The 25,909-nt window shown below is 40.0% G+C and overlaps 1 protein-coding gene across 3 annotated transcripts in view; it reads left to right on the forward strand.

Annotated features, from left to right (window-relative positions):
- Nucleotides 1-1,771: 1,771 nt before the first annotated feature.
- The window catches only part of ggnbp2 (gametogenetin binding protein 2), a 44,775-nt gene continuing 20,637 nt past the window's right edge, over nt 1,772-25,909 (forward strand). For 2 of the 3 annotated variants that reach the window (XM_033046174.1, XM_033046176.1), the window contains exons 1-3: nt 1,773-2,165; nt 21,584-21,664; nt 24,613-24,866. In XM_033046174.1, the coding sequence (XP_032902065.1) occupies nt 2,073-2,165; nt 21,584-21,664; nt 24,613-24,866 (428 nt within the window). In that variant the 5' untranslated portion in view covers nt 1,773-2,072. Of the gene's footprint in view, nt 2,166-21,583; nt 21,665-24,612; nt 24,867-25,909 lie in introns of all 3 variants that reach the window. The other variant, XM_033046177.1, reaches the window with a different exon arrangement.

The following is a 25,909-nucleotide window of genomic DNA, read 5'->3' on the forward strand; positions in this document are numbered from 1 at the left end:
AGTATCTGTGGAGAACATGTACACACAGTGAAACTCAGCAGGATGACAAGTGACCCAAGCATCCCCTCTCTCTCCGTCCCCACCCCCTCCTAGTCATTATACTAGTTTCACTGTCATCCTGCCGAGTTTCACTGTTAGTATCATTATTATCACCTTCTGCACAGCCATCAGTGGAGCATTGTGGGCTCCACCTTTCCTTGATCATCGTTGCATTTTGCACATCTTGCATTCATTTGTTCTATGTACCTTCTATATCTCTCGTTTCCATCTCTCCTGACTCTCAGTCCGAAGGGTTGAAAATTCTACCTGAAACATCTATTCCCTTTTCTTCAGACACACTGCCTGAGCTACTCCAGCTCTTTGTCTATCTTTGATGTAAACAGTTCCTTCCTGTATGTACACAGTTTTTATGAATATTTATTTCACTAACATCAAGTAACCCTTGCTTTTCCTCTCTCCTTCCCTCCACCACCCTCAGCTCGTTCTCCGATTAGTTTCAGTCCTTCTGATTAATTTTACTGATTGTATCCTCCTTGTCACCTGCCCCTTAGCTAACAATGAACCATTCACTATTTTTTTATCGTCTGCTTTGATCTCTTTTTCACACCTTACCCTTCCTTATCTCGTCTCCCTCTTTTCTGACTCTCAGTATGAAGAAGGGTCTCGACCTGAAACGTCACCCATTCCTTCTCTCTCGTGAGGTGCTGCCTGTCCTGCTGAGTTACTCGGGCATTTTGTGTATAACCTTTGATTATGCTATTCCGAGGCAGCGTGAAGTGTAGATGGAGTCCAATGGTGGAGAGTCTGGTCTGTGAGCCTTGCCCACTGAGGATTGACACAAAATGCTAGAGTAACAGGCAGCATCTCTGGATAGAAGGAATGGGTGATGGTTCGGGTTGAGACTATCCTTTAGACTGAGGGTCATGGGTGAGGGAGACGCAGAGATAAGGAATGGTAAGGTGTGAAAACGTGATATCAAAGGTGATGTGGTTCAATGAAAATGTAGAATAGATTATTGGGGAAGGTGACAACGAAGCACTCATGAGATAAAATTTAATCGGGGGCAGTCAGACTGGTTTGAGAACTAGGATGAGAGAGGGATGGAGAGAGGGAATACAAGGGTTACTTTAAGTTAGAAAAGTGGAGGAAGGAACTGCAGATGCTGGTTTACACCGAAGATAGTTCACCTCCAGTTTAAATTCCATTTGGAATATTTTGGAGGACCAAGAGACCAAGAATAGACACACAATGCTGGAGTAAGTCAGTGGGCCAGGCAGCATCTCTGGAGAGAAGGAATGGGTGGCGTTTCGGTTCGAGACCCTTCTGGGAGGATCATAGAAGGAATGGTTCGACATTCATACCGAATACAGGGCCTCGACCACCTCTCTTTCTTCCCCTTGGGCTCGGCACATATTGGGTGTGCGCGCCCCCGCGTCGCCCGCCTTCCTTCCACCAGCGGCGGCGCCGCGCACACGCAGCTCGGGACTACTTTCCACAACGTCTCAAGATGGAGGGGAGAAGAGAGAGAGAGAGGCGAAAGGTCGATGTTTTTAATCCGTCGTCACGTATCTCGCACCTCGCCGTGAACAGGGGGAGACGGAGTTTAAAATAAAATCTGATTAAAAAAAAAACCCTCCAAGCACTCTCCCCTCACACACACACACACAAAGAAAAGCGGGCAGAGGGGAGGGGAGGGGGGTCGGTTGGCAGGGACTCTTTGTCGGGGCGGATGGCGGCGGCGCTGGGGCTGTGACGCGCTCCATTTTTATTCGAATATTTTGGTGGAGAGCGGGCGAGTCCGCGTCCCGCCCTCAGCCCGGCCTCGCCTCATCTCGTCGTCGTCGTCGTCGCCGCCGCTTCTTCCAGCCCACTACCCCTCTCCACACCACTCGCAGCTCAACCACCCTCCCTCTTTCCTCACCCTCTTTCCCCCTCCCCTCCTCCTCCTCGACCGCCGACGGCAGCGGCCTCCCCTCCTCGGGCTTCTCCTGTCAGCAGCAGTCGGCCCGCCGGTCGTGTCAAGGATCGTCCCTCTCTCTTCCCCCCCCCCCCCACACACACCGACTGTCGACATGGCGCGCCTGGTGGCCGTCTGCAGAGACGGCGAGGAAGAGTTCCCCTTCGAGAAGAGGCAGATCCCTCTCTACATCGACGACACGCTGACGGTGAGTCGGGGGGTCGAGGAAAGGCGCTGCCGCTGGAAAGAAGAGAGGAGGGGGGAAGGAAAGGAAGGGAGGGAGGAGGAAGAAGAGTCCGCCTCAGGGCCTCGGGCTTTCACTGTAGGCCCCAGCCGCTGCTGAGCCGAACTCTAGTTCGCTGTTTTTTTTCTCCTCCCCTCCCCCCTCGCTCAACCCCTCCCTCCGTCAAAGCCTCTCGGACAAGGCGAGAGATTTCCGCAGAGGCCGGGGCCCTCTCTCAATCACTCGCCTTAGAAATAAAACTTGTTTCCTTAGGCCTCGGACGCTATAAGTTGCAAAGTTCCGGAGTACTGTAGCTTCCATGGTATGCGTTTCTTTTAATTTCCAAATGTAGTCTCCAGAGCTAATAATTAATGATTCTTTAGATTACAAATTATAACTCTTAACATCAATGTCTTCATATTTTACTTCATGTGAGGCCCAGAATTGACTTGTCAGCATTTGCAATGTCTTTGGAAGGCGATTAAATTAAGACGGTCGTCAGCTTGTGCAATTTCCCATGTTGACCTAGAATACATACATTTTTTTTAAAATTGTTGCACAACGTTTATGACAACTTATGGTCCACCTAATCATCTAATAAATGTGTGTAAAATTCAATGTAAATCGTACTGCGAATTTTACTACAAAGCAAGATGCAGGGCCTTTATTTAACCCTTGAAGAACACTGGCTGTTTTAGGAACTTGCTTTGAGGCATTAAGTAGGCCATTTTAATATGCAAAATATGTTCACTCACGCAGTCTGTTTCCAGTTGGTTGTTGGTAAAGATGGCATTATTCCCTTTTTATTTTACCCCTTTGCCTCCATTTTTTAAAATCCGGTTGTTAGCTAAATGGAATAAAGGATAATCTTCACTGACTTTTAATTGGCCCAATTTCACAATCAAGAACGGGCAATTTCACAATCAAGAAAAAGTAAAGAAAATATTATGTCAAAGAAAAAGGCTTGAAATTACCCAAAAAAGCAGTTGGCCTGAAGATTTTTTTGGGGGGAGGGGGAAATCACAATTCAAAGAGTACCGAGGTATTAATGAGTAAAAGGGAAAATAGAGTACGTGTGCGTTAATGAAGAATGTAAGAGCCTGAAAGGTTCCATGGAGATGTATAAAAGAAATAATTAGCTAAAGTTAACGTGAGTTCCTTGCAGACTGAGATGAGAGAAATTATATTGGAAAATCAGGAAATAGCAGAAAAATATTAGCTGTTGTAATGAGGGGACAGAATAACACTGGAACTGGTGCCTATCATACAGATTCAGTGTTTGAGAAGTTATAAGAAATTAGCATCAACAAACATTAGTACATCTGTGTTAGAGAAAATGGAACTGAAAGCTTATAATTCGACAGGACCTGACGACTGAAGGCATTTGAAGGCAGCGGCTATGGTTTCCCACAGAAGGTAGCAAATGTAACCCCATATTTTAAGAAGTAAGGCAGAAATAAGGGAACAACAAGCCAGTTAGCTTGTAGGCGCAAGGAACTACAAATGCTGGTTTACTAAAAAGATACAAGAGTGGGTTAGGCAGCATCTGTGGGGGGCATGGATAGGTGAGGTTCAGGGTCAGGACCCTTCAGTTAGTTTTATGTGGAGAAAGGAAATGTTGGCATCAATTATTAAATAATTGTTAATGGGGCATTTAAACAGGATCTGACAGTCAGAATGGATTTATAGAAGGAAAATAGTGTTTGACTAATGTTTTTCAAACTTGTCAGTAGATCAAATAATAAATAAAATTATATCAGATGTTATTTGAGGTGATATACTTCTGAGTTGAGGATTTTATTAGACTAAAAAGAGTTGCAATAAACAGGTCATTCTTGAAGGTCAGTGAGAAGAAGGGTCTTGACTCAAAACATCACCCGTCCATGTTCTCCAGAAATGCTGACTGACCCTCTGAGTTACTATACAATTTATTGTACAACTGTCTTTTAAAAAAATAAAAAAAAGAATAAAAGGTGTGAAAGGGCATTAATAATATTCAATAGTCTCGAAAATCTTTATTCTGGCATTAAAGTCCCCAGGGTATCAGATTATCAAAGTTTTCCTGTACGTGTTAATGCAAGAAAGTGGTACTGAAATAAATGATCGGCTATGAATGGTAGAACGGGTATAAGGAATGGAAGGACCTACTCCTATTCCCCAGGTAACATTCTATTTTGTATGACCTGACCAAGGATGATATTATAATATGTAAGATTATAATGAAAGCTGCAGACAAGTGTTTTAAAAAATAAAAAAGCGAGGATCAGTACAAAATGCTGGAGTAAATCAACGGGACAGGCAGCATCACTGGATAGAAGGAAAGAGTGATGTTTCGGGTTGAGACCCTTCAGACCTTTTTCAAACAATCTTCTGGGTATATCCTTTAAAATTTTAAACTGTACTATTAGTTTGAGTTTTGCAAATATGCTTTATTTGATGGGAATGTTACTTCATGTGTTTCAGAATCAATTTAAATGGATATCATAGCTTCACAATTTTGTGAAAACATTCATGCTTATACCTGAACATATTCATCTAAGTATATTGCACACAGTGCATTTAGAACCATTTACACAAGCAGTATGTAACCAGTCTTGGTAAGATGAGGCATTTTGGCCGGACATGTTGAATGGTCGGCATTTTGTTGTACAAGTCGGAGGATCCCTGAAGGTGGCAGCACAGGTAGTTAGAGGTTATGAAGGTATACTTGCTTTTATTAACCAGGGAAGTTATGACACAACCTCATAAAACTGGTTAGATCAGTGCAGTTCTGGTTGCCACACTATAGAAAGGATGTGATAACATTGGTAAAATTGAGGAAAGCATGTTGCATGGGATGGTGTGTTTCAGTTCAAAGGAGAGGCTGGAGTTTGTTTTCCTTGGAGTATTTGCGGTTACAAGGGGTCATGATGGAGATATGCAAAAATCCCCCATTGCAGATCTGCCTAAAACGTGTGGGCATAAGTTTAAGATAAGTGGTAGGAATTTTACAGGGGATGTGAAGAAGAACTTTTGTTCCACCAGAGGATGGTTGGACTTGGGAATGTGCTGCCTGAGGGAGGTGATTGAAGAAGAGAAATTTGAACATTTGCAAAGTATCTTGATGAACACTTGAAAATGTTGTGGGCCATGTACTGATGGGTACTTGATTATGGCATGGATATGATGGGCTGAATAACCTATTTCTGAGGTACACAAAATTGCTGGGGAAACTCAGCGGGTGCAGCAGCATCTATGGAGCGAAGGAGCTATGGAGCCTATTTCTGAACTGGATTCTATGACTTTCAGACCATGTTGCCTACCTCTCTTTGTGGTCTGCTCAGGCATTAAAACATGACTGAATTCTCTGTGCACATCTTGTGCCTGAGGACTTGGAACCATTTCAACACAGAAAGGAACATGTAGTCAGATCCCTTTAGGTTCAGGTGGTGTAAACAGCACAATAGAGCCATACAATGAGAAATAAGGATCACTTCCTCTATTACTTCATCTAGCTATTTCTGAACAGTCAATCCGGTCATGTGCCAGAGTGCAGTCTTAACTGCGTTGCTGTACAGGGAGTTGGCCCGATCAGGCCTGAGCCAATGATTATTTTATCTTGAACACTTTGAACAGAGTCATGCAGCGTAGAAACAGGCACTTTGGCCCAACTTGCCCGCGTTGACCAACTTACCCCATCTACAATAGTCCCATCTGCTTGCTTTTGGCCCACATTCCTCTAAACCTGTCCTATCCATGTACCTATCCAAATGTTTCTTAAACACTGAACATGGGGTTGGGTAGCCAGTCGGAGTTGTTACCAAGACTGACTTCTCAGAACCTGAATTTAGTTTAGCTCTGCCTCTCTCCATGCTTATGAAATTTAAAATCCATCCTTGTCTAGCCCTTTCCTTACAATCTCCTTTCCTTTTTCTCCCAGCCTGTCCTAATATTTTTTTACATTTTGTTATATCCTTTCAGCTTACTTAGGCCTTGTTCCACTTAATCACCTTTCCATTTTTAGAAATGTCAAACCCATTTCATCATTCTTCTGGTTTTCTTTTCTAATTGTGTCTGCAGAATATTCATTTAAATGTAATTGTTGGAGCTGGGTGCAAGTTCAAACCACTTTTGTTACTTGGCTCATTGGTACGCTTAGATTGTGCATGCAATTTCCTGAAACCTAGGCTGATAGTTTGAAGATAGTCGTCATAATAACTTTTGTAAAACAACCAAAGATGTGTCTCTCTAGTGAGTTCCGTTTAACCCTGATTATGGATATATGGTCTTTGTAATAGGTGATCCAAAGCCTAATTAAGGATTGGGATTTAAGGAGCATAGTAGTTAGAATGGTGTATGGTTTTAAGAAAAAAAATCCAGAGGTTATGCATTAAGCAGCTGAAAAAAGTTGATATTGGAGTGTACAGGAATTAAAGGAGTGCCAATAAACAGATGTTGGGGTAGAGTTGGTTAGAAATTGGGAAGGCTGTAGGGATTAGAAATTAACGAGAATTTTAACATTAAAGCAGCCAATTAATTTTTTTTACAGATGGTTAAATAAGTTTTGTTTTGTGTTAAAATATCAGCATATCTTTGTGGAAAGTGTAAGATGGGAGTTCAATCGATTGCATTGGATTTCTGATGTAATAATGACACGTTGGGGGTTGATTCGGTAATATTCAGAAGATGGATATTAGTGGTTATGTGGACATCCTTATCTCACATTTTCATCACAATCTTCCCACATTCCCTACAATTCTGCCCACTCCTCACTAGAGACAATTTACAATGGCCAATTAATCTATGAACCGTTGCATCTTTGGGAAGCAGGAGGAAACCATGTGGCTGTAGGATGGACATTCAAGCTCTGTGCAGATAGTACTGTAGTTTGGGATCAAAAACAGGTTCCTTAAGCTGTGAGGCAGTAGGTCTACTTGCTGAACCACAGATATGGATGATTGTTTTTCCTAAATCATTTACTGAGGTGGGAGTGAAATTGATGGTTTGGGAACATGGTGTATGGCAAAATCTGAAGAAGCAGTTTGAAAGAGGGAAATGTTCAGTGACTTAATTGTAAATGTAACAATTGGATTTAAGTATTCCACCATGATGAGCCATGGTGCTTCAATGTTCTTCCCTTTCTACATTGGAAGGATAATGGTTCCTTTTTGATACCTCATCCAGGTATCTATTTTTGGGTAGTACTGGATGTTTAACCCAGGTACTTTTTGAACTGGACGCTACAGCTAATTTTGATTGATTCCCCCCCCCCCCCCCCCCCCCCCAGTGGTTACCTTGAGTGTGGGATTATGAATAGAAATTTACTGTCATTCAGCTCTTGGGTACTTTTGCCGTCAACCCTCCTCTAAGTATGTGTGATTAAGCCATTGCAGTATTGCTAGGAACAACACCTGGAACCACGAGGAATTTTAACTTTTCCAGTTGCTTAAAATCAATGTTTCAAATAATAGATTGACAGAAATCAGTGTCTTAATTTTCCGAAGTGAAAGCAGGCATCGTACAGGTCCACCACCGATTTTCTGGCACTCTTGGTCCCAGAGCCTTTTTGGATTATCTGATTTGACAGACCAACAGAGGCCACAGCCTCTGATAGGAGTGGAACGGTCCGCCTCGGCTGCCAAGGCCGCAAGGTCTGCCTCGGACATTGGCTGTGAGAATGGAGATGCCAGCTCCGGCCAGGCTGGAGTTCCAGAGCCCCGGCCATGGTGGTCCCAATGAGGTCAAGATCAGCTGCGTTGCCTGGCCTAGGCGCCACATTTATGGTGGGGGGTGGGGGGGGTTCTAGTGCATTCTCGTAATTTTGTCGGGATTAAAGGAGATGCTAGGCCATCAGTTGCCAGAAAATCGATAATGGGCCTGTTGTGAAAATCTGACCAAAGATTCTCTAGTTCCATTTCAATTCCAAGCTAGCTGATCCAAGCAGCTTGAAAATACAAAGAAAAAAGTTGCATAACATAGAAAATCAGTTAGGAAATCAAAAGAGATGTTGTGGTAACTACTATGCCTTTTGATGTGATCTTTGCGGATTATGAAAGCTGGTCTGACACTTCACAGGTTTTTAAAGAACACTAAAATGAGATCAGTTTATTGGAAATACTCAGCAGTTCAGGTAACTGGAGAGAAGCAGTTGAGTTTTTAAACTGTAGGACATGTTAAAAAATTGTACGCTTTACTTTGCACGGCAGGTTTGGGAGGATGGTGAGAACCAGAATCTGGTTTTGGGCAGATCGAGGAACTAATAACGATTGTAGTGGAGGCTTATGAACACACATTCTCAACTGGCTGATCTCCAAACATGTCTATGTTGGCCTAGAACAAGGAAATGGCTTTCGTCATTACTTCACATCTTTCTCCAGTCCTCATGTACAATCTTTATATTTTAAGGCCAACTGGTATATCTTCACCCTGACAGAATTATGACTATACGACCGACTAAACTGAGGCGCTTATGCACGAAGCTTGAGCTTATTGAGTCTCCTGCCTCAAAATCATTCTTCGGGGCATTGCGTGCTTTCTTGGATCCTCAGCAAGGCCTCATTTCTAGGCCACACCTGTCCATCATCTTGGGTGATAATGATCCCATTTTGGACCCTTGCTTGACAATACTGGATACAGAAGCTTGGTTCGCCCCAACCAGCTTTGCAATCTCTTGCTGTGACTTCGAGTAATGGTGATACAAGGTTATGATCTTATTAATTTGCACATTAATTAACATGTTATTTTTTTCTATACTACACTGGGATAATACCAGAAGAACCCTTTCAAGAGATTTATAGGGTTTCAGAAAAATACCAGAACAAATGGTGGGCATAAAAACTCCATATATTAAAAATATAGCAAAATCATAATCATCATCATAATCATTCTTTATTAGCCCAAGTATGTTTTGGAATTTGATTTGCCGTACAGTCATACCAATAAAAAGCAACAAGACACAAAATATATTTTAACATAAACATCCACCCCAGTGACTCCTCCACATTCCTCACTGTGATGGAAGGCAAAAAAAAAGTTCAATCTCTTCCCTTTTTTCTCCCGCAGTCGGGGGCCTTGAGCCTTCCGTTGTCGGGCCTTCTGCATCGGGGGTGGGGGGGGGGATTTCAGCTCCCCGCACTGGGCGATCAGACCCTGGGTCGGTGCAGGTCGAACCTCCTGCGACTTTGGAGCTTAACTACTTCAGTTCCTACCCGAGACTGCGAGCTCCTCGATGGTGAAATCCGCAGGCCGTGGTTGGAGTGTCATCCCAGGCAAGGGATCACAGACTCCATATAACCATATAACATATAACAATTACAGCACGGAAACAGGCCATCTCGACCCTTCTAGTCCGTGCCGAACATCTAGTCCGTGCCGAACATGGTAAGTCCACGGCCCCGCGGTAGGGCTCAAAGTTAGTCTCGAGCAAGACTGCCAGCTCCATGATGTTAGGCCGCAGAGCGACCGGAGATACGATCCGGAAAAAAATGCATCTCCGGCAAGGTAAATCAACCTGTGATTCAATTAATTTGCACAAGTGTGTATGTTCATTCAACGTGCGCTACCAGCTTTTGCCAGTTGTCTTGTTTGATCTCCAATAGTCTTCCCTCTTTCCTGATCTCTGCAACTTACAACACTTCCAATTTGCTAACTTGCCTTGACTCTGAAAGTTAACTGTTTATCACTCCACATGTGACCTGAGCATTTACAACATTTTCTGTTAGTTCCAATTTTCAGCATTTACAATATTTTGCTTTTTAACACAAAATATTAAAACACTATGGTTTCACCTTTTTGCACTCAAGTTGACTACAAAATAAAAATGGACTAGTGGGAGCCATGGAATTTGTGAAAAAAAACAACCCAATATCGCAGGTACATGATGCTGGTGGCCTCACCTATATTTTAGGGTGATCTTTTTCAGTTGTGTAGGCCATACGCTCGATTTGTCTTTTTCGAAACTTTGAGCAAGATGTTATTGTTGCTTTTGTTTATATTTGAACAGTAAGTGTTTCTGCGCTTATCACTAGAGTTTTCAGAAATGTTGTGCGTTGGCTTGCCAAATAATATAGCTTATCCACAAAATAATAGGCATAGAACTTGCTGCTTAAGTGAATTGTCAGATGGAATATAATCAACCAAACATGACTCCCCTAATCTTGCCACCATTCTACTTGCAGAACCAAAGAACATGGTACAGATCTTGCAATGGCCATAGTGGTTCCCTGGGCAGGAAAGATAAAAGGCAATTAATTCTTTAGTCGATGCATTTTACTGGAACCCATGCTGAGGAAATGACTTTTTGGAAACATTAAGCACTGGTTGAAGATGAAAGTAGTGAAAATGGACACTGATTGGCTGATCTTTTGAAGTTGTATCATTCAGTTGACTTAATTGAAATGAGCCTAAATGTTGTTTACCCTTCTGCGGAAAGCAGAGAACAAATACAAGGCCTCTGCTTTCTATTTATACTGCTTAGTTTAACCTTTGGCTAATTTGATGTTGTTGGTGTTGGATTGTTTAGACATTTTCTGTGGCTTCATGGCAGTTCTGTTAGATTCCTATAAAGTTAAGATGAAGATTTGTATTAATCCTATGAAATGTCAATGTTTTTTAAGCTAACATCATAGTCATTTTTTGTTTAAACAGCTAAATTTGTCGTATTGAAGAAGCAACATGATTCATAAATCTATCTAGATAAATTGGGGCAGCCAGGACCCTCAGTTGATGGTGTCTGCACAGTGCAGTTTGGAGAATTTAAAAAGTGAAAAGTTATTCTTCTGAATATTCATGTAGTTTTGCAATCTATGGAACCTTATTATACAAATGCATTGTTTTGTTTTGTTTTTTTGTTTATTTTATTAGAAGTTAATACAGTACAAAACAGTACAGTGGAACCTAATTTTAGGTGCCAACTATGTCATACCGTAATCCATTCTATGTACAACCTCTAGTTTTATGTTTTGAGAAGGTAGTAAGCAAGACGAGAAAAAGAAAACAATAGAAAGGGGAAAAAGAGGAAAAATAGATGGTAGAGAATAGAAAAACGTGAAGTGTGTATATAAAAAAAAAAGAAAAAGTGGAAAGTAGAAATAGGAGAGAAGGCCCCTTAAAAGAGAAATTTTCTAATCTTTATTCGGAGATGTAGATCTATCCACGGCATGAACTGAAATTAGCAATCTTTACGGTACCGCTGCATTACATGATTCCAAAAAGTCGATGAAAGGAGACCAACTCCTTAAGAATTGGTCATATTTATCTATTAGTCGGAGTCTCATTTCTTCAACAAATGCATTGTTAAAGTAATGAGAAATGAAAGTTTGAAATCCAAGAATAGTAACACTAATTCAATCATGCCATTTTGAATGATGAAGTACAGTATTTTAATTTGAAATGTAATAATACACTTTATTGTCTGTAAATACAACAAAATTTCAGGCGCACTGCCCGAGCGGAGCTCCAACTTAACAGATAAATAATAACGACAATGGAAACCACAAAAACGTCAAGAAAAACGTCAGAATATGCAATATTTCACAGTATAGTGTCGTGGCAGTACAAAATATTGGCTATGGGGGCAGTGTGTTCAGTGCAGAGTTCAGAGTGGTGATGGCCTTGGGGCAGAAAATGTTTGTTAATCTTGTGTGTGATTTGATGGACCTGTAACGCTTTCCTGAGGGCAGAAGGGCAAACAAGTGATGTGCGGAATGAGATGAGTCCTTTAGTATGCGTGATGCCTTCCGCAGGCAACGAGAGGGCAGGCAGGCAGGTGTGTGCTGGTGATCTTCTGGGCTGTATTGATAACTCTCTGCAGAGCCTTCTTGTCAGCCGCAGAACTGTTGCCATACTATACCAGGATGCCATGTGTCAGGACACTCTCTATGGAGCAACAGTAGAATGACACTAGCAGCTGTTGTGGCAAGTTTACTTTCCTGAGTGATCTTATGTGTTTTTAGAAATTTTAGGATAGTGCTAGTTTTTTTTCTAATTGTTGCTAGGGTCCAAACATTTATTTCCTGAAAACTCAATTGAGCAAAGAAATATCCGCAATCACAAATCTATTTTAAATCTCCATTTTGACTTTGAAATACCAGATAATTGAAGAATTTGAAAAGTCACTTTACTTTGTTCTCTTCTGATTTTGTATAATAAATCTGTTATTGTGGTTAAATTCTGTGGGACATTTGATCAAATCTGTCTACCGAGCTGGAAGTGCAATGTTGGCAACTGCACAAAATATACCAGTCATAATTATTTTGTAATGACTCTGCCCGTAATGGCCGCCTCACCAGCAGTCTGTCTTGTCCCTTCTCTGTTTTTATTATTTTAACTATGTCTTGAATGTTTGTTTAATGTCTCTTGGTATGTTTTATGTGGGGGGTGCGGGAGGAAACCTTTTCCTTACTTCGATGGAGATACGATTTTTCTCCGTGTCGCATCTCCCTCCGCCCACCCCCGGAGTTGTGCGGCCTTTCCTGGAGACCGGAGCTTCAAGGCGCGACGTGGACTTACCATCGTGGAGCCTGGGATCCGTTAAGAAGAGGCCGACTCTGCAGCTCCATGGAGTGTTCCGATCCGTCCCAACGCCAGAGTTTTGATCATCCCGATGAGAGGGTTTGAACAGCGGACCGTCGGCAACGGCCCCGTTCAAAGGCCCCGACCAGGTGTGAACAAAGGAGGAAGATGACTGAACTTTATTGCCTTCAATCACACTGAGGAATGTGGATTCCACTGTGGTGGATGTTTATGTTAAACTTAAGTTTATGTGCAGTGTGTATTTTTTCTTTTTACTTAGTATGGCTGTAAGGTAACTCAAGTTTCACTGTGCCTTAATTGCCTTAATTAAATTGAATCTTGATCTTGAATCTCATGATTATACCTTGCTTCTTATACATTATTTATTGTGAAAAGATCCCTGGAAATGTCGTTTAATCGATGAAAGGACCATTATGTGATCATTAAGGTTTTGCCTGATTTACTTCTGCCCTTCCTTAAATCTTTTAATGACGAATTAATTGAAAATATACTCAAATAATAACCACAGCAGAAAATAAATGACTTTGCCATGATTTGTCCTTGTCCCTCACGTTTGAGAGGTTGTGTGCAGGTTAATCAATTGCAATTGAGGACAAAATGTGTTAGTTTTTTTACTGTTATCATGAAATAAGGTTTCACAGTTCGTGTGACCTGGATTCAATCGTGGTCTTTGGGCACTCTGGTTTTCTTCCACATTGCGAAGATGTGGTTTCTTAAATTGCCCCTTGTGAGAATGTAAATGATAAAATCCGTGAATGTGAGAATGGGTTATGTGGAAAATAAGCGGGCGGAATGGAATTGCCCAATGAACTGGTGTAAACACGATAGGCAGATAATTCTTCATGCTCTATGGTAATGAATTAGGTAACTTTACTTTTAGAACAAATTCTCAAGAATTTGCATATTTTTTGGGTGATCCTAACTTTGTGTTGAGTATCCTATCAAACCTTGAGCTTTCCATCTGCTTGTCTATCTCTGTCCCTTCTCGCTCTCTCCCCAATCCTCCCCCATTCTTAAAAATCTCTGTCATAACGTGATGAAAGGGTCAATGAAGGTAGTCATTTGATCAGGATTTCACATTGCCCAGTCATGCTTTGGGCTGAATGATATCTACATCTTCAAACATGTTGTTTCAGTGTGCATATTGTCTTGTCTATTTTGAATTACTTAGGAAATCACATACAAGAACTTCATCTATAAGTGCTTAATGATGCTTTTGTTTTTTTACTGCAGTTAGATGTAGAAATGAGCCATACTTGCCTGGAAGTCCCAGGTTCAATCTCTGGTCTTGATAGATTGGAAGACCTTGGCTACAGTAGGCTCCTGATATTCACTCCTGATTAAACACTAGCCCCGTGTAATATGAATGCAATTGGATTTTGCATGACACAATCTATTTCAATTATTATTTGGTGCCTTTTAGGGCATTGTTACAATGTCACGTGTTTTTGTGGGATTTTTTTTTCGCAATTAAATTTTTTTAAAGAAAATCTGCTAATTTGATTAGTCAAGGCAAGATAAAGATTTAATTCTTGAGATGGAGCTTTGGTGTACTATTACTAAACTAAATATTAATTTTAAATATATAGTACTCAGTAATTCAAATTGTAAACAAGCAGGACTAAACCATGTGGTTTATTGAGCATGCCCTATCATTCATTAAATGTACGTGGTTGTGCTGATTTTTGGCCATGGCTCAACTTTCCTACCAGGTTCCATAATCAGTAATTTCCCCATTAACCAAAAAATTGCATTTCAGTAAGGAATACATTAAATTACATTAATGATTGCATTAAATGCACACCTCTGGGTAGCCATGGTCTTTGAGTTAAAAAATCCTCATCTGTGACAGATGGATGATCCCTTAATTTGAAGCCATGTCCCTAATGGTTTCTTCAAAGATGGGAAATGTTTTCTAAGCATCTACCCTTTCAAGCCCCTTCCAAATCTTAGCTAATATCTTTCAATACGATCATCCCTTATTCTAACAGCAATGTATACCTAACTTGCTTACTCCTTCATAAGGCAACCCTGATTGATTCCCATTGAATCTTTGGAGTTATTCATGGGAAGCTTCTGAGAACTGCCTCTGAAGTTAGACACACAATGCTGGAGTAATTCAGTGGGTCAGGCAGCATACTACCTCTAAAATAGTCTATATCCCCTTAAATGCAACTAGAATTGTATGCCATACTCCAGATATTACCACCAATATTCTTTATAATTATAGCGACATTTGTATGTAGATGGTTTAGTGAGTACATTTGCCAACAATACCAAAATTGGAGGAATTGCAAACAGTTTGGCATGCTGTCAGAAGATACAGCAGGATATAGACCAGTTGTAGAATTGGGTGAAGAAATGGCAGATGAAGTTTATCCTGAGCATGTTTGAGATGATGCACTTTGTGAGGTTGAATGTAAGGAGAGAATACAGAGTTAATGGCAAGACCCTTAACAACATTGGTGTGCAGGGGGATCTTGGAGTCCAAGCTCACAGGTCGCTGAAGGTGGCAAAGCAAGTATATGGGGTGGTTAAGAAGGCGTATGTAATGCTAGGGGCGGGAAGTCATAATGCAGCTTTGCAGGCCTTTGGTTAGGCTGCATTTGGAGGATTGTGTGCAGTCTGGTCGCCTCATTACCGGAAGGATGTGGAGGCTTTGGAGAGGGTGCAGAGGAAGTTTACAAGAATGCTGCTTGGCTTAGGGGGTTTCATCTTCCAGGAGAGGTTGGATAGACTTGCGTTGTTTTCTCTGGAACATCTGAGATTGAAGGGAGTGATAGAAGTATATAAAATTATGAGAAGCATAGATAGGGTAGACAGAACCTTTTTTCCCCAGGGTAGAAATGTCCCACACTAGAGGGCATAGCTATAAGATAAGAGAGGAAAGTTTAATGGAAATGTGCAGGGTGAGTTATTTTACACGGTGGTGAGGGCCTGGAAGGCATTACCAGGAGGCAAACACAGTAATGGCATTTAAGAGGCTTTTGGATGGCACATGGAAGTGCAAGGTTCAGAGAGATATGGATCAGGCATATGAGATCAGTTTAACTTGGCATCATGATTGGCATAAACATTGTGGGCCATAGGGCCCATTCCTGTGTATATTCTACTATGTATATTCTATTTCACTATTAAATTCCATTCCCTTTTTTTACAAGACCATTTACCCACTTGCCGCCTTAATTCTTTGCTTAATCTTATTCTTGCTGTACACTTTGTACTTGTATGAGGAATCCAGATTCCCCTGTGCAGCAGCACCCTGTAATGTAAAGTGCTGTTTTTGTTACTAAAGCAGATAACTTCCCATTCCTCCCCTACTCATCCATCGCAAGCCACATGTTTAACATATAAGTAATTTATATAGATCAAGGCTTCATCACTAAACTCTGCGGCACACTGCAAAAGGAAATGGATCCATTTATCCCAACTAATTTATGTTGTTTAATCAATCCTGTCCATGCAAATAGATCGCACCCAATTCCCCGTACTCTTACAGGGTAACATTTTATGCAAGTTATTTTTTGAATGCCTTAAGCAAACACAAACTTGCATTTCTGGTTCCTCTTTTTACCCACCTACCTACAATATGAAGGACTGATAATAGAGGTATATAAAATCGTGAGGGGCCTAGATAAGGTCAATAGCCACAATCTTCTTCTGAGAGCACGGAATTCTAAAACTATAGGGTGCAGGTGTAATGTTAGAGGGACCCTATGGAGAACATTTTCACACGGGTGTGAGCGTGCATCAAATCAGCTACTAAAGGAAGTGGTGGAGGCGAGTTCAATTGCAAAATTTAAAAGACATTTAGACAGGTACATATATAGGAAAGGTTTACTGGGGCATGGGCCAAGCAATTTTAGTCAGCATGGAGTAGTTGGGCCAAAAAGTCTGTTTCTGTACTGAAAGGCTCTGACTCTCAATGTATTATTACTTCCATAAATGTGTCTTTATACAGATAGCAATGGCAAACCCAATTAAAAAAATTTAAAAATGTATATTCACTTCAATTGTCCAAATATCTGTGCCGAAAATTAAACTAATCATCTCTCCACGTGATCCATATCCCTCCATTCCCTGCATATCCATGTGCCTATCTGAAAGCTTCTTGAATGCCGCTTTTGTACCTGTTTCTACCACCACCCATGGTAGTGTGTTCTAGGCACCCACGTTAACCCATGTTTAAATAAATAACACAAAAATAAAAAACTTGCTCCATACATCTCCTTTAAACTGTCCCCTCCCCCCAACCATCACCTTAAAGCTATGCCCTCTAGTCTGTGACATTTCCAACCTGGAAAAAAAGGTTCTGATTGCCTGCCTCTCATAATTATATATACTTCTATATGGTCTTCCCTCAACCTCCAACATTCCAGAGCAAACAATCTAAGTTTGTCCAGCCTTTCATTATAGCTAAAACCTTCTAATTCGGGCATCATTTTAGTAACCCTCTACTGCACCCTCTCCCAAGCCTCCACATCTTTCCTGTAATGGGGTGATCAGAACTGTTCATAGAAATCCAAATGCAGTGTAACCAGTCCTATAAAGCTGCAACATGACTTTCTGGCTCTCTTATATGCAATGCTCTGACCAGTGAATGCAAGTATACTGCACCACCTTTATCACTATCTGTTTGTGTTGCCACTTTCAAGGAGCTATGATCTTGGACCCCGAGATTCCTCAGTACATTAATTTAAATGTCCTGTCACGAACTGTATACATTTCGACTTCCAAAAGTCCAGCACCTCACCTTTGCTTGGATTAAACTCCTGCATTTCTCTAGCATATCTGGAACTGATCGATATCCTGTTGTACCCTTTGGCAGCCTTCCTCACTGTACTTAACTCCACCAATTTTGATGCCTGTAAACTTACTAACCTAAGGACAGGCACGATGGTGCAGCAGTACAGTTGTGGCCTTGCAGCGCCGGAGACCCGGGTTTGATCCTGACTACAGGTGCTGTTTGTATGTTTTCCCCGTGACCGGCGCGGGTTTTCTCCGAGATCTTTGGTTTCCTCCCACACCCCAAAGACGTACAGGTATGCAGGTAAATTGGCTTGGTAAAATTGTAAATTATTCCTAGTGTGCAGGATAGTGTTAATGTGCAGGGATTGCTGGTCAGCACGGACCCCGTGGGTCGAAGGGCCTGTTTCCGTGCTAAACTAAACTAAAAACTATCCATCTACATTTACTTCTAAGTCATTTTATATATCATAGCAACAAGAGGCCTCAGCACAGATCCCTGCAAAACACCACTGGTCACGAAACTCCAGTCTGAATAACACCCTTCCACCAAAACCCTGTCATCAATATAATTTCCTCGTTTTTTTCATAAACAAGGACTTCTTTGTAATATCTCCATCTGCTGGAATCATTTCGGAAACTGAGCAGGTTTGCAAGATCATAAACCAGTGCATCTGCTATCTTTACATCTACAATATAGCCACTTAAGATTCCAGGCTGCAACCCACTAGCTGCAGGGAACTTAGTTTATTAGTTTATCTAATATGTTTCCTGTTGATAATGATTATTTTACTTTCAGCCCTCTCTCTTTTCCTCCATCTTGCATGTAGAGTTTCTGGTGTTGAGTTAATTCGATATCTTTAATAGTGAAAATAGATTCAAAAATGTCCAAAATATAAATGAACAGTGGGAATTTGGTGTTTAAATAAATGAACCGACATTTTTCCTTGGAACATTTAAATGTCAAGACTGATAAATCTGCGTTTGAGAAATACTGATATTTCTTTGATTTTAATGTAAATATTTAGAACTTAGTTGCATCTGGATCACATAGTTAAAATGTATAAGGAAGTCAATAATGAATGAATCTGCTGCTTCTATTCTCTCAATTTCAAGATGGAATAATTAATAACAAAATATTCTTTTCCCCAAATGGGAGGTGGTTAGTATGGAATAGAGCAATCTTGTGGTGTGTATGTTAAAAATAATAAAATGTAAATAACTAAGCTTATTGGCCTTGATTGCTCTAAGAAAACAGAAACATTTTTTTCATGTGCAAGTTGGAACGGCAGATGCTGGTTTACACTGAATATAGACACAAAATGCTGAGTAACTCAGCGAGACTGGCAGCATCTCTGGATAAAAGGAATGGGTGACGTTTTGGGTTGAGACCCTTCTTCAGACTGAAGGACAGATGCTGCCTGTCCCGCTGAATTACTCCAGCTTTTTTTCTTCATGAGATCACCTGTACAATCATAAATCTATATGAATTGCAATCAGAATATTCTTGAATATCAATATTAATTGTTATGGGGGACATTATAGATAAGATGTCTTTATAATAGCTTTAGAAATGTTACTGTATGCATATGTGTAACATTATCGAGATGCTTCAAAGAGAAGAAAGCCAGGATAAAGTGACATGTCACAGACAGTAGGTGTGACTGAAGTTTAGTTCAGTTTTAAATTAGTGGATCATGGCCCTAAGTAGTTGAAAACATGATTGCCAAAAGTAAGGAGGAACTTGAGAGTGATGGGATGTGATGTGAAGATTTAAGTAGATGGAGTGGGTTTTAAACACAATCATTTAACATTTTAAATCCTTGGAAAAACTGGGAGATTTGTTGAAATCATGTGTTTTCATTCTCCATGTTTGTGTTTGCCCTTGTAAACTTTATAATGCTATGTCACACCCCAGCCACCTTTATCTCCTTGGGAAGATCTAGCTAACTACTTTCACCTAGGGTGCATTGGCAAGAGCACAGTGTTGAGTAGGCATTGCCTGTTGTGCAGCTGAAGCCCCACGCTAGAGGGTAATGGAGCAAGTGGAGACTATTTTATCAAAGGTCCAGGGTTTTCAAGTGAAAAGGCACGGTTTAAACGAGTACATCATTTGCATTCTCCCCTTTTGGCAAGAACCAATGATCACCCCAAAGATTATTCTTCAGGGCTGCTTCCTTTTTTCATAATGATTGCAATGGTTGATTAAACCATGCCAAAATCCTGGAGCGGGAGAAAAGGATGACTTTCTTTCTTCCCCCATTTAAAAAAATAATAAATCCAGATTTGCCTCCTTTTTTTCATCCTGGAGATCGTTTGCAAAGTTGATACTGTATGACAGGATGGTGTTGCAGAAATTCAGAAGAATGCTGCGTAGTTTCAAAAGTGAATGCAGTGAAATGCTAATATCTCACGGCGATGCTCTGAGATTGTTGCACTGATGAATGTGAACACAAAACAGTATGTGTTGTAGTAGAGGTTTCTACACAAGATACAACTCACATTATGAATCGATCCTTTGTTAAACAGAAAATTCAATTAAATAACACCTTGTTTCAGCAAACATTCAAGTAAATGTTAATTGTGGAACAGCTATATACAAAATATGACCTTGTAGTGCTTTTTATACTGTTTATTAATATAAATGTCAAGTAAATTCAATATTGTGGGATGTATGATGTTAAACATTTTGAATTTTCTGATGAATTATTAAATTACTGTGGATCAGTCAACTGATCCATAGAATTAGCAGTGCCAGTTGGGTGCTATGACTTAGAAACATAGAATATAGGTGCAGGAGGAGGCCATTTGGCCCTTCAAGCCAGCATCGCCATTCATTGTGATCATGGCTGATCGTCCCCTATCAATAACCCGTGCCTGCCTTCTCCCCATATCCCTTGACTCCACTAGCCCCTCGAGCTCTATCTAACTCTCTCTTAAATCCATCCAGCGATTTGGCCTTCACTGCCCTCTGTGACAGGGTATTCCATAAATTCACAACTCTGGGTGAAAAAGTTTTTTCTCACCTCAGTCTTAAATGACCTCCCCTTTCTTCTAAGACTGGCCCCTGGTTCTGGACTCGCCCAACATTGGGAACATTTTCCCTGCATCTAGCTTGTCCAGTCCTTTTATAATTTTATATGTTTCTATAAGATCCCCCTCATCCTTCTAAACTCCAGTGAATACAAGCCTAGTCTTTTCAATCTTTCCTTATATGACAGGCACGCCATCCCAGGGATCAATCTCGTGAACCTATGCTGCACTGCCTCAATCACAAGGATGTCCTTCCTCAAATTAGGAGGCCAAAACTGTACACAATACTGCAGATGTGGTCTCAACAGAGCCCTATACAACTGCAGAAGAACCTCTTTACTCCTTTACTGAAATCCTCTTGTTATGAAGGCCAACATTCCATTAGCTTTCTTCACTGCCTGCTGTACCTGCACGCCAATTTTCAGTGACCGGTGTACAAGGACACCCAGGTCTCGCTGTACCCCCCCCCCCCCCCCACCTAACCTAACCTAACCTAATTGAGATAATAATCTGCCCCCTTGTTTTTGCCGCCAAAGTGGATAACCTCACATTTATCTATATAACCTTGATCAGTGACATCAAGAACTTTGACTAGGCTGTGCTCTCCATACGCAAGAAGAAGAAGAAGAAGAAGTTCAAGCACTTTGCATCACAATTCAGAACCTTTCTCACTTGTAAAATGTGCACTGGTTTGGCACATTTATCTTGCCATCTGGGAATGGTACTTAGAAAAACCTGTATCCTGATTTGGAATTGAGGGTGGATTTCTTCAAATTGTTGCTCCAACATTTTCCTTTATGTTATGAAATATATAGTTCAAAATATTTTGACATGGGCTTCTCTCTTTGATCAAATTACATAGTATAATGGAAATGTGAATGTTTAAGATTAATGCTGGGATTTAAAAACATCTTTAAGTCTTTAAAAGCCTTTTGCAGAACAATATCTGATAAGTCAGTTTAAAAGAACATTGTATTATTAGATTTGACCTTTTTAGTGTAAGTTGTGAAAAGAGACAATAAACTTCCCGTTGTGGCAGTTGCTTTCAAATGTTGCAAATCACCTAATTTCTTTTGTTATAATGATTGTTAACTGTTATTTTTTCCCTCCAGATGGTAATGGAATTCTCTGACAATATGTTGAACCTAGATGGTCACCAGATCAATGGTGCACAGTTAAAGCAATTTGTTCAGGTAAGGAGGTACTGTTTTAAGACGCCACAGACTTGTGTACTCTTCAAAAAGCAGACAACAGACAGTCTATATTCCACTGTTCACTCCCACGGCTACATGTGGGCCAGTAGATATCTCCCCCCCCCCCCCCCCAGTCTTCTATCTCTGCACGTTTATAAACATCAAGAACAAATTATTTGGTCTCATTATTGTGATTCAACTCGGCCTCCAGATTCAAGTACTTTTTTTCTTCAAGAAAGTAAACATTATTGAAAACATCAGTATTAAAAGTAATACAGATGTTAGAAATCTGAAATAAAAAACTAATGCTGGAAACACTCAGCCCATCAAGCAGTATAAGTGGAAAGAGAAATGGTTAATTTTCATACTGGAGACCAAGTTCTGAAGAGAAGTCTCTAATCCAAAAAGTTAAATCTATTTATATTTCCACAGTTGTTGCATGACCTGAATATTATTTTGTATTTTCAATTTTGAGAGATAAGGTAATACTGGAAAGTGATTTGTCAGAATGATGGCGTGTAATAGCTATTTGGAAGCATTAGATTTTGCAGCTAGCAGGCCTTTTGTATTAGAAATCCAACATGTTCCATGTTAAATGCTGTTGGAGAGTCTTGTAACTTGACCTGATGTTGAGGACTTCATATTATGCCTACTTACTTGACAGCATGATCCTATTGGCGTGATATGATTTGATTCAATTTGAAATGTAGTTCCTGTTAGATAATTGGTGGACTGATTGACACATGTGACAGTATAAATGGGTACAAACAATAATCCTTTACCAATCCCTGTTAACATGTGGCATCAAAGGACAGGTTTTAAAATGTCTTACAACCGAATAGTCAAAATCAAGTTGAATACTCAGATAATTAATATGCATTTAAACATCCATTAAATCACAAGTAGAGAGCAATATGAGATATACTTAGCTATACCTATTATTAATTAGTCAGTGACCACATTCAATTAAGACATTGAAGAGCTGGATATACTAGCTATGACAGCCATAGAACTGAAGTGTCAAATACATACCAAGACTGGTTTATCATCTCAATAATTATAAAGTATCCTTGGACCCTGGATGGCCCAGAAATGGAACAAGTGGTATGATGTCCAATTAAATGGTAAGCTGTTCAATTCTCTCCTGCTACTAGGTTAGTGCAGAAAATCTGTATTTAAATATGTTCCATGAACTTAGTGTTGACCTATTGCTTGTAAGAAACAAATAACCACAATGAATGGGTTGTAAGTGTTTGCTTCGATCACTGTTAATATGAAAAGCAATGAACATGTTTGGCTTCAAGACTGATTCGACTGCCTTGAATTATCCCAGGAGGTGTAACATGCATATCCACTGGAAATGAGAGATTTAACTTCTGATCTGAGGTTTGGGAGTTGATCAGAATGGATACTAATCCTTACACCAATTCCAATTGATTTTTGCTAAACTCCAAATTGCCCTGAAGTAGATGGAAAGTTAAGTCTCATTCCGTGCAAATATGCCACTGGAATCTTTAAACATGATACTAAGTTTTCTTTTGTCCCATATTATTAATAGCAAAGTTTCAGTGCGTTGGATTGTACTAATAGTTAACTATTAAATAAGGTGAAAATATGGAACACACTGGTGGGCACATCATACCACTTGTTCCATTTCTGGGCCTGTTACTAAGTCCAAGGACACTTTGTAATTTATTGAGATGATAACCCAGTCTTGGTGTGTATTTGGCTCCTCAGTTTTATGCCAATCATAGCTAGCATATCTAGCCCTTCACTGTCTTAATTGAATGTGGCCACTGACTTTAATTAAAAAAATAGGTATGGCTAAGTATATCTCATTTTGGTCTATTTGTGGTTTAATGGATTTTTAAATGCACTTTAATTATCTGATTATTCAACTTGATTTCAACAATTAGATTGCAAGACATTTTAAACCTGTAAAACAAGTCCTTTGATGCCACATGTTACATGGGATTGATAAAGGAATATAAGGGTTGAGGCCTTGGGATGCAGTGTCTAGAAGCATTATCTTCACACTCATCCTGTTCATCTTGTGAGGTAGCTGCTGAACTCTGGCCTTGATCACTGGGTGCCACTATAAAAGCAGAGACGGGTGTAGGCCGATCACCTTGAGTACATTCTGGGCCATTGCCTCATTTATGTGCCACTTCCCTGTTTCTCCTGGTCGCTCAATAGCTAACATTTTAAAAGGTGGAAGCAGACTTTTTTTATAAACAATTGATCATTAGATCATAAGTGATAGCAGCAGAATTATGTCTACTCTGCCATTCAATCATGGCTGATCTATCTCTCCCTCCTAACCCTATTCTCCTGCCTTCTCCACATAACCTCTGACACCCGCACTAATCAAGAATCTATCTATCAACGTCCTATCTATCCCTTTAACGTTTATATGTACATTAAATCTTTTGTGGCTTGAAACAAAAATCCCACAAATCAAATATTAACCATTTGCCGTGAAAGATATTGAAAAAAGCTGTTGTCCTATTTTCTGACGGTTTTGGATGTTAAAGAAAGCTAATTTGATTCCTTGCATGTGTAATCAATTACCAGGACCCACATATACCATTTTCAAAATTGTTGCATGTCCTTATATTTATTTTCTGCAGATCACTTGATTATTGTTTTGTCTGAAGAACTAGAATTAAGCTGCTGTGTCATTAGCAGATATTAAAATGAGTTTCGCTGTAAATGCAAACTCCTTGTTTTCAACTGAGAAATAAATAGTAGTTTGAAAAGCTTTTGCTGCAAATTCAAAGCATCCAGATAGGTAGTTCTGTATCCTAGATTCTGTATTCTAGATCCTAGGTTACAATCTTTGTAACCTACATTGATATTTGAAGCAAAGACATATAATGCAAGAGTTTTTATTTTGAGACATATTTCTCAATTAGAGATACAGCTAAAATGAAATAATTTTGTTCCAGCAACATGGTATGCTCAAGCAGCAAGACCTTAATATTGCTATGATGGTAACATCCCGTGAAGTCTTCAGTGCACTTTCTCAGCTGGTTCCTTGTGTTGGATGTCGACGCAGCGTGGAGCGTCTGTTCTCACAGCTAGTAGAATCTGGCAATCCAGCCTTGGAACCACTTTCAGTGGGTCCCACCGGAGTACTTTCAGTAACTCGTGTCTGCATGACGGATGCAAAAAAATTGTATACATTATTTTATGTACATGGGTAAGTGAATACATCTAAATTTTATCTTTCTCTATACCGTATTTTACTATCATACATACTTTGTGCTGCATTATATTGATGTTTTTAATTTTACTCTTGGATAAAATTGCTTTGTTAAGAAAATATCAGGAATAGTTTTTCATACTCCTGTTGGGTGTTGCAGTGTCTGTTAGGAGTCTGTCTGTGTTCATTTTGGCCAATGTGTGAATAATCCTTGAATCAGTCGGGTTTTAACCGGCTATTAAATGGAAGTATCATGTATCTACATATTTTTGTAAAAACTAATTGGAATTGAAAAGTGAGCAATAGAAACTCTTGGGAAGGGAAAAAGCAAAAGGATGATCCAGTTAATAAGCCAATTTTTAAAAATTCCTTTAGCAGACAGAAAAGATCTACGTGGATTGAAATAAAGTGACGATTTCCCCTAAACATTCTACCATTGTCACTTCTTTCAAATTTCATTGCAAAATTCTTGTTTTGATCTAAATGTGTCCACAGGTTTACCACCTATAGGAGAGAACGTGTTCATTAGGTTATGTAGCAGTATTTTAAAACCACTGCCATGTTCTTACCCTCTATATACTCTGAAGATAAAATTGTATCATATCTGTAGTAACTATTAATTTAACTAACATGATAATATTTGTTAGACCGTCAACTATCTATTAAATTTCAAATGGGTTTCAGTGCTTCAATTTTGATTTAGCTGAATGTAACAGTCGAAAATAAAGTATACTTTTATTTAGCTGTGTTCTTTGGAGGGCTCATGGTGACTTGAAAGCATAATTTAAATTTGTTTTCCAGTTTTTCTAGTGTTGATTGGATAAGGTATGTTTTGATAATATCGCCTGCTTTACTGTTACTTCACTACTGATACTGTGCAGCCTGACCCGTGACTTCACATAAGCTACTCCATTTTATCACATAATACTTGATTGCAGAAGGACTGGCATATATTTAAAAAATTGTCCTATCAAACCAGATGAAGTCAAGGTCAACAGCTGGAGAAATCTGAAACGGAACAATGTGTACTGATTATGGTG

Source organism: Amblyraja radiata, chromosome 28 (genome assembly GCF_010909765.2).
Source record: "Amblyraja radiata isolate CabotCenter1 chromosome 28, sAmbRad1.1.pri, whole genome shotgun sequence".
Lineage (NCBI taxonomy): Eukaryota > Metazoa > Chordata > Chondrichthyes > Rajiformes > Rajidae > Amblyraja > Amblyraja radiata.